This window comes from Camellia sinensis, chromosome 1 (genome assembly GCF_055761805.1).
Source record: "Camellia sinensis isolate YWXY chromosome 1, ASM5576180v1, whole genome shotgun sequence".
Classification (NCBI taxonomy): Eukaryota; Viridiplantae; Streptophyta; class Magnoliopsida; order Ericales; family Theaceae; genus Camellia; species Camellia sinensis.
Genome location: NC_138961.1, coordinates 178,585,511 through 178,595,364, shown reverse-complemented (window position 1 = coordinate 178,595,364; position 9,854 = coordinate 178,585,511). Strand labels below are relative to the sequence as shown.

General features: G+C 37.3%; 1 protein-coding gene across 1 annotated transcript; it reads right to left on the bottom strand.

Moving 5' to 3' along the window:
* Positions 1–2,570: 2,570 nt before the first annotated feature.
* Positions 2,571–5,510, bottom strand: LOC145821106 (uncharacterized). Its single transcript, XM_082917689.1, has 5 exons — positions 5,272–5,510; positions 4,574–4,829; positions 4,141–4,418; positions 3,177–3,825; positions 2,571–3,023 (listed from the first exon to the last, which is right to left on the bottom strand). Exons 1-5 carry the CDS (start codon positions 5,508–5,510, stop codon positions 2,571–2,573), a joined length of 1,875 nt encoding a protein of 624 aa, XP_082773815.1.
* Positions 5,511–9,854: the final 4,344 nt, after the last annotated feature.

Below are 9,854 nucleotides of genomic sequence, written 5' to 3'. Positions count from 1 at the left end.
AAGAAACTTCACTAAAGAGGAGAAAGAAGACATTCTCTCCTAGTGAGCTTGTGTCATGGACCTCACTCATGAGGCATCTGTCAGAGCAATGGAGAAGGAATAGACCAAAAAAATTATTGTATTTCAGAGGTCCGAAAAAAGGTGGCATAAACAAATATTAAGGGAAGAAGCTAGTGCTGTTGATGAAATACAAAAGGAGACTGCGAGGAAGAGTAAAACTACTGAGCATTATACCCATCGCAGTTCTCCAACCATTACCATTACAACCACTGAAGCTGGTAAGACTTAGCATAAATTTAACATTTTCTCTTTGTTTTCTGAAATGTAGCAGCAGCCAGTCCAGTTCCCCCTTCTTCGACATTGGCTTCTTCTACCTTGACTATGGATGAGGGGCCTTTCTTGACTTTTTCAAAACTAAGGCCAACTTTAAAGGGAAAATGGAAGGTCAATCCTAAACTGCCATGGAGTGTAACACCTCTTCAAAGATTACTTTCACTCCCCTCTTCTACACACCCCATACCTTCTTCATTTTTCTCCTTGAGGCAAAGCATTCCATCTTCCTTATCCCTGGCTTATCTTCCTATTTGCCTTTGATGTCCATCCCCTTATCCCAGCCTACTCCTTCTAGAGTCTGGGATATCCCTCCAACTTCTGAAAGCACTCTAATTGTCACTTCACATCTAGTGGCAATTGGCTTTTCCAAGGATAATACTGGTAGCTCACCAACTTCTTTCTTGCCATCCAGCTCCAGTCCCTTGTCCCTTGACTTGTTGGTAGCCAGGACCATAGATGCAACTAAAGAAGCTTCCATTCCTCTGGCTATACCAATGCTTCCAGCTCTTCCTTTAACTGATGATTCCTCGACAATTCTATTTTCTAAGGAGGAGATGGACATCTTCGAAGCTTGGCTGGCCAATCTGTTCGACATCTCTGCACCAGCTTCATCTACCAACAGTGAAGCCGAGCCATTGAGCTTAGCTAATTCTTTGTTGGAGAACATTGAGAACTCTACCACTAATGCTGAACTTCTTTTGCCTCAAGTGGATTTGGGCGTTTGCTTGGATCTGCTAAAGTCCTTCTTAAGGGTTCCATTTGAGGCTCTGCAAAAACCCTCCATCAAGAATGGCTTCTTGAGGTGCTGCAAAGTGTTTGAGCAGTCTAATATGGCTTTCAGAAGCAATTTATCTCAGGCAGTAGCTATCATTGATTTTTACATGAACATCTGCCAGATGGCTAAGGCTGCAGAAGGGGTATTATTGAAAGATAAAGAGTTTGCCTCACAGATTCATTCTAAGGTATTCGACTTAAAGGGACAACACTCTTATGCTTCTCGTCTTCAAACTTAATTGCTGCAAATGAAAACAGAATTGGAGAAGGAATTGACAACAGTGAATCTAGCACTAGAGCAAAATGCTGAGAAGCTGCATTCCACTAACCAGAGGCTATCCAATCGCAGACAAGAAATGACCTCAGCTATTCAATTGTTCCCAACTCTAAAAAGTAGAGAACTGATTGTAACAGAACAATTGAAGTATTGTACAAATTTTTGGGCCAAATTGTAGCATGATGTACTAAAATTTTTATGAAATTAAAATCCTTATTATCTATCTAAGTGTTCTATGCTCTTTCATTATTCTCACTTCCCACACAGTTAGATAATAAGGTTTCAAATATCTGCCATTGATTTTCTTGGAATGCACATAACCATTTAGATTTCTTAGATAATAGGCTCCCCCAGACAGGACTCTATGAATTTGGTATGGTCCCTCACAATTAAGTGACCATTTGCCAAATTTATAGCTCTTAATTTCTATTGGAAGTATTGTTTTCCACACCAAATCACCCTCATCAAAGCTAATGTGCTTGACTTTCTTATGATAGCTTTTGACTGCCCTTTTTTTTTTTTTTGGAAAAGAATGCTGTTTAATGCCAAAATTCTAGCTTAATCCACATTCTCTAACTCTAAGAACATGTTCTGATGATATTGCTCAATAGTTAACTGGTTTGGCATTTTACCCTCAAGGATTTGATATTAATTTCCACCGGTAACACTATATCATGTCCATATACTAAGGCATAAGGAGTGATTCTTGTACTTGACCTTAGAGAAGTCCTATAAGCCAATAACACATATAACAACAAGTTATGCCAATCTCTAGGATTGTCTTTCACAATTCTTTGTATTCATTTTCCCATGGATTTGTTAGATGATTCAGCTTGACCATTTGTTTGTGCATAATAACGGATGAAATTAATAAGACTAATTCCAAATTTTGTTGCGAAAGATCTTACCATCTTTCCATCAAATATAGTCTCATTATCTACAGTTATTGTCTATGGGATGTCAAACCTATGGATTAATTCTTTAATAAACCCAATAACTTTAGTCTGATCCACAACCTTATGAGGCTTAGCTTCGACCCATTTAGTAAAGTAATCTGTGACCACTAGAATGAAACAATGTTGTTTCGAAGAGGGTGGATATATTTTTCCTATCATATCTATTGCCCATTCTCTAAATGGCCAAGGTTTCACAACTGCATACAAATCAGTTATTGACACATGTCTTATCATGCCATGCTCCTGGCATGCCTGGCATCTCTTTCATACTCTATACAATCTTTAAAGATGGTTAGCCAATAATAGAAATGCCTTTGAAACAACCATCTCGTCTTCACACCAGGTTGATGGGCACCATAAATGCCTTCATGCACCTCAGTCATGGCAGTCAATGCCTCTTTTGGCCCTAGACATGCCAATAGTAACCTATCTGCTTCCCTTTTGTAAAGAGCATTCCCATACACTATGAATTGCATTGATTGCAATTTAAGCCTTTTGCTAGCCTTAAAAGAGGGACCAGTCAAATATTGGATGATTGGATGTCTCCAATCATGTTCTTTCAAATTATTCTGGTTAACTTCTACTATAATAACCTTTTTAGCCAAAGGTGGTATTAGCTTTTGATATGTTGCTTGACTTATGTCTATTTGAGTGTCACCTCTTCTTCTGAAATTTGAAGCCATCTGAGCTACATCATTGGCTTTGTGATTCAGAAATCTTGGGATATAAGTCACATTTGCTATTTGAAACTGAGAAAGCAAATGTAATGTAGCAACATAATATGGTAACATGCTTGCACTTTGACATTTAAAAATTTGTTTTACTTGGTTAATTACCAATTGGGAATCTCTAAATATGTCAACTGCGTGAACCTGTAATCCAATAAGTATCTCAAGTCCCATTACCAAGGCTTCATACTCAGTTTGGTTGTTAGAACAAGTAGCTTCATCAATCTTGAAACCATGTGTGGTTTCTATCCCCTGTGGTGACTTAATCATAACTCTAATTTTGACTAAACCATCGGCTTTTGATCTATCAAACCATATTTGCCATGGCTCAATATTGACCATACCAGGATCCATTATCTCTTGACTTTTTGTTTGACATGGATGGTCTGCCAAAAAATTAGCCAGAACCTGTCCTTTTACTGCCTTTTGGGGAACATATTCTAGATGAAACTCTGATAAGGCTAAAATCCATTTGTCAATCCTTCCTCTTAGCATAGGTCTAGGTAACATGTACTTAACCAAATCTGTGGTTGTAATTATCAAGACAACAATAGGCAAAAGATAATATCTTGATTTCATTGCTGCAAAGTACAATGCTAAACATAGCTTTTCTATAGTTGAGTATTTACATTTACAAGAATTTGAAAACCTACTAAGATAATAGATTGCTTGCTCTATGCCTTCTTCATTGTCCTTAGCTAGAAAAACTTCCAATAATTTTTCAGCTGCAGCAATGTATAGTTTCAACTGTTTGTCTCTTTAGTGACATCAACACTGGAGGCTTAGCCAAGTAGGCTTTGATTCCTTTAAAAGCAGCTTGATGCTCAGTTATCCACACAAACTCTTCTTCATTTTTTAGCTTTAACGAAGAAGGAAATACTTTAGTTTTCCAGCAGTGTTAGAAATAAACCTTCAAAGGAAATTAACCTAACCAAGGAATTTTTGCAATTCTTTCTTACTTGATGGAGGTTTGGCCTCAATGATGACCTTGGCTTTGTTCTGATCAATCTGTATTCCCTTCTTGTGTACTACATATCCCAAGAAGTTTCCAGCTGATACACCAAAAGCACACTTGAGAGGATTGAGTTTCAGTTTGAACTCCTTCATTCTTTCGAAGGTTACTGTCAAATGGACCAGATGCTCCTCCATAGACTGAGATTCCACGACAATATCATCGATGTAACATTCTAAGTATTCTCCATTGAGATCATGGAAGATAGTGTCTATTGTCCTCTGATATGTTGCTCTAGCATTCTTCAATCCAAATAGCATCTTAACCCATTCAAAGGTGCCAATGTTTCCAAGACACTTGAAAGTTGTCTTGTGGACATCCTCTTTTACTATGTAGATCTGGTTATAACTAGATCCATCATAGAAAAAATCCTATGTCCTGCTGAACTATCCACCAATAAATCAACTATAGGCATGGGGTACTCATCTTTTAGAGTTGCTAAATTTAAGTTTCTAAAATCAATACATATCCTTATCTTGCTAGTCTTTTTTACCACAGGCACAATATTGGACAACCATTCAACATACTTGGCTGTTCTGATGAAGTCTGCTTTAAGGAGCCTAACAATCTCCTCATTCACCTTTTGAACCACTTCAGGGCTCATCTGTCTTGGTTTTTGCTTGTGTGGCTTGAAATTAGGCTTCATTTGGAGCTTATGTTCTACTAGTGACTTGTCCAACCCAGGAAACTCATTATAAGACCAAGCAAAACAATCTTTATATTGTTTCAAGACAACCAACAACTGGTTCCTGTTAACAGGATCCAACCAAGCACTAATGTAGGTAGGTTATTGTACTGAACCTTCGCCTAGGTTGACTTCTTTTAAGGGATCTTGCACTTGAGTTCTCATTGATGTTTCCCCTTTGACTTTTTCTACCTTCGAAACAACCCTTTCATCTTGTTTTGCTCCTACCCTTTCTGATTAAACATCCCTATTATCTTCTTCATAGACAAAATCTATTCATAAGGCCTCTTCTTCCTATATTTCCCGGACTTTAGTTTCAATGTCCAATGTACAGTATTTATCAAGAGCCAAAGGTCTGGCCTTTTGTTGCCCCTGACTACAGCCAATTATCATGGTTTCTTTCTCTTTTTCTTGCACCTTCTGGACTATTGACTCTATGTCCAATGTTGAAAATTTGATCAAAGCCAATGGTCTGGCTTCTTGATCTTGATCCTTTTACCTACAACCAGGCATCATTGGCATCTTTGATGATGAACTTCTCATTAGTACTTTCATGTACTAGATGTTTCAGGTGTGATACTTTCTCATTAGCCGTCACTTCTGCTGTTACATCAGATTTCCTTAGCACACTAAGTGGTACTACCCCTTTATTGTATAGCTTGGCCTCTGCAAAATCTATAAAGGCAATAAAGAGCTGTGGATCTGCATTGATCTCTTCTGTTTTCCCATTGCACAGTGCTATCATTATCTTTTGATGTAAAGAAGAAGATACACATTTTTTTTTTATGTGGATCCAATCCTTGCCAAGCAAAGAATTATACTTGGCATCGCTGTCTATAACAAAAAATGTTGTCATACAGTCTCTAGTTCCCACAAAGAAATGTTAACATCAATTAAAAAAAAAAAAAAACCAATCATAAATATCCACATATAAGCAGCAATATAAAAGATAATAACAAACAAATGATAGATAACATTTCTTTTAAAAAGATCACTCAACATCCAAATCAAGATCCACATTTACTGGAACTTATATGTGCACATTGAGAGTTTGACTAGCAATACTAACTTACGTCCCATCAACAAAGACTTATGTGTTTGTAGTTAAAAGTTATTTCACATTCATCTGTTCATTTTAGCCTGGTATTTTTTTCTCCAGAACTGCTATGTAGCTCAAAAATGAGCTCCCCGAATCCCTCGAATTTGAAAAAGGTGATTTTTGAATGTTTGGCTCAGTTGCAACATTGGTCGATTGACACCACGCGCGAGAAATAGAAGAAAAGAGAGGAGAGAGAGAGGAACCAGTCGAAGAAGAATAGGCGAGAGTGACCACCGCTGAGATCAACCGGTGCTGACACTACCGACCTAGGTGACCATCGACGACCAGTGAAAAACTCTGCCCACCGTCAGTGTTGTTCGTCGACCAGCGAAATACCACTTTGACGTCAATCTGGATTACGCATTGTACTCACTTGAATCTGCTGGCCCGTCAATTTGTGAATGTCGCTTAATCACCTGAATCTGCTGGTGCGTTTTTTTGTTTTTTTTCTTCGTATAAATTTATATTTTTTTGTTAAGCTTGAATGTGGGGGATTAGAAGAATGGTTATCCATGTTTGGATCTATGTGGGTAGATGATTTCAATTAAAAAATCTGTTTGGGGTCTATGTTTGTTCTTGTTGATTTTCTATGTTTTGACAAGGATTAGAAGACTATATTAAGGAATGCAGACCATATTTGTTGTATAGCTTGGCTCACTTATCTTGAATGGAATTTCTATTTTTTTTCGTCAGTTAGTTGTATGTTTTCTAGATTTCTATGCACAACACTTTGCAATAATCAAAGTAAAATTGCTATGTGTGTGATGTGTAGCTATATAATTCTTCTGCTATGTGTGATGTATATGTGTGTTTTGGGATGTGTCCATAACTGAATCTGTGTGTATACAAACTGTGATTTGAATCTGTCTATAATTGAATCTGGTTTGGCATGTGTGATGTATACAAAGTTGCAGTTGGCTTGTTGTTCTATAGCTGAATCTGTGATGTGTCTAAATCTGTAGTGGTTATATTTGTTGTTAGGTTTTTATTCTTGGCAATCCCGTTTGACAAAACTCCTTTGAGTTGTAATTTTATTCGCATTTTTATTTCAGTGAGACTATGAGTTGTTAGAGGCGAATCCAACCCGAATCGTGCTTTGCAGTGAAGTTTGTGATGTCAATACTTTCAACACTGATTATTACCGGGGTCGAGCTAACCGGGTCAGCTCGCGGCCGAAGTAAAATGCAAAATTGCATTCAAAATTGCATGTCCGCCCTTGCTCGCTCGATCCAAGGAATGCTCGCTTGAGCTAAGGCTTGCTCGCTCGAGCCAAGGAGTTCTCGCTCGAGCAACAGATTGTGTCCACACAAAAACCTAAAAGAGTTTATTGCTCGCTCGAGCCAAGGATTCGTCGCTCGAGCCAAGGCACTAGTAGAAATCACGAAAGTTAAGCTCCTCGCTCGAGTGAGAAAAGCTTCGCTCGAGCGAGCTTCAAAATCCAGATTTCTTAAGGAGTTGGTTTTCTTCCAAATCTAGGATTACTTTTGGTTTTCTATAAATGCTTGGTTTTCTTCCAAAGCTAAGGGTACTTCTCCAGACTTCTTTTTGGATCTTAAGGTTTATATCTGGAGATATTTTGTTAAGTTTTCTTTGATGTTTTTATTGAGTATTCAACTCATGGTTTAAAAGAGAGTACATCAAAGGTTTTGTTTGTTATACAAAAGAGAGAGTTGTTCTTCGGTGGATTCTAAAGAATTCGAGCCTGAAGCTTCGGTGGATTCTGGAGTGGCTCATTGTAAAGACAATTCTGAGGTGAAGAAGAGGTTGGAAGAGGCACATAGAGGTTGGTTCAATTAGGCGTGGATTCGCTAGGTAATTGAGAGTATTCCTGTGTAATTTCTTTAAATCTTCTTAGTGGATTGTTTTTGTGGCTGTTGCCCGTGGTTTTTTAATCACAGTTGGAGGTGTCAAATTGTAGTTTTTCCATGTAAAATCGTTGTGTCGATTTGTCTTGATTGTTTGATTGGGATTGTTATATATTGCTTAAAATTGATACATAATCACAAATCAACATCTAGAGAATTTCTAGATTTTTCATTTGTGATGTACTCACTGAATCTGTGATGTCTCTAAGTGGTGTTTAACATCCACTTTAACCTTATTTATGTGAATTTGTGAATCTGTGATGTTTGAATCTGAATCTAAGTGGTGTTTAACATCACTGAATCTGAATCTGTGATGTCTCTAACCTTATTTATGATTTGTTGTGCATTTCATTCTGTTGATTTTATACAAATTACAGTAGAGTGTTTCACACAATGGACATTGATTCAAACAATCCTACATTGAGTGGGGGTGAGGAAGTTGAGGAAGTAGAGAATAATCCTTCATTAAATGAGAGTGGTGAAATTGAAGAACCTAAGAAGGGGATGTGTTTTACCTCAAAGTAAGAAGTGCACGAGTTTTATGCAAAATATGCTAAAAACCTTGGATTTGCTATAGCTTACAGAACACAGAATGTTGGAGCGGATGGAAAGGTAAAATACTTTGGAATTGAATATACTCGGGCGTAGAAAAGGACAAAAAGATCAGAAGTAAGCCCCCTGAAACCATTTTTGTCATCAAAAATTGATTGTAAAGCAAAGGTAAGAGCGACTTTACAACCGGATGAAAGATATAAGTTAACTACAGTTGTGCTTGAGCATACGCATGATTTAATTCCTAGCGACTCACGGCATTTTCTAATGAATAAAAGGATTTGTACTCCTGTGAAGAGAAGATTAGAAATAAACGATGAAGTAGGAATAGGGGTGTCTAGGAATTGTCATTCTATAGTTGTTGAAGCGAGGGGATATGCGAGTAATGTGCCACCTTCTAGTAGTACTGTTCCACTTTCTAGTAGTAATGTGCCACCTTCTAGTACTACTCGCAAGGTGCTTAGTCCTTTGGTTGTTCGCCGAAGAGGCCGTCCATGTATGAAACGGAAGGTAAGCAAGGTGGACGGAATAGTGAATCAATTGAAGGGAAAGAATAAAAAGGCACCAAAAGTCCAGGTATATTTTTTATTTTCTGCTTGTATATAAATTTTAGAATTTATTTTTGTCAAACTTTTTCACCAATGTATGTTACTATAGGGTCGTAAGATGGGTCAATGTGAACCTCGTAAGTTGAATTTCGATTGTACGAACGGCATGGAAGACAATACGTACGATCGGGTATGTGTTTCATGGTCCATTACTATTTTTTGTATGGTATTTATTTCAATGTTTGAACTTATTAATGATATTTTGTTATTATGTATCATAAGGTGCCGCAAGCTCAATCCTACTATTTTCCTTGTATAGGTGGGACACAAGAGAGCGCATTGCAAATGGTGGACAAAATTGGAAGCTCATCTTTGAGTGAATCAGGAATGGTGAATATAGATGGTTCAACTTTTATGGACTTGAATATAGATGTGGATCCAAACAATCTATTTTTTTTTTTAGTTTCGTACTATGGTATTTATCACTTTCGTTTGTAAACTTGGGATAGTTACTTTTGTGGACTTCAATATAGACGCGGATCCAATCTCCCCATTTTTTTTAGTTTCGTTCTACGGTATTTATGACATTGGTTTGTAAACTTATGTTTTGAACAGGTTTGTGAACTTACGTTTGTAAACCTGTGGTATTTTTTATTCTGAACAGGTTTTGAACAGATTCTGAACAGGTTATATTTGATTCTGAACAGATTTTGAACAGGTTCTGTCAAGTTCTGTATATTTTGAACAGGTTCTGCATATTTTGAACAGGTCATATTTTGAACAGGTTCTGTAAATGATGAATCTGTCAAGTTCTGTTTCTAGCAAAGCACCTCTTCTTATTATGACCAGAGCAGTCCAGAATGAAGTAGCAGAATGACAGGTTTATTAAGGTTCTGTTTCTGTTTTATGAAGCAGATTTTGTATATTATGAAGCAGCAGTTCAGGTTCTGTCTTCATGGACTTTAACAGGTTTATTAAGCAGCAGAATGAAGCTATTGGCCAGAATCTTTGTCTTTGCAATGTGC

Coding starts and splice junctions, on each gene's coding strand:
- LOC145821106 (XM_082917689.1), bottom strand. CDS start 5,510: ATGATAGCACTGTGCAATGGGAAAACAGAAGAGATCAATGCAGATCCA. Junction 4,830..5,271: donor AAAGATGCCAATGATGCCTG/GTTGTAGGTAAA, acceptor TCCTGTTAACAG/GAACCAGTTGTTGGTTGTCT. Junction 3,024..3,176: donor TATTTAGAGATTCCCAATTG/GTAATTAACCAA, acceptor GATGTAGCTCAG/ATGGCTTCAAATTTCAGAAG.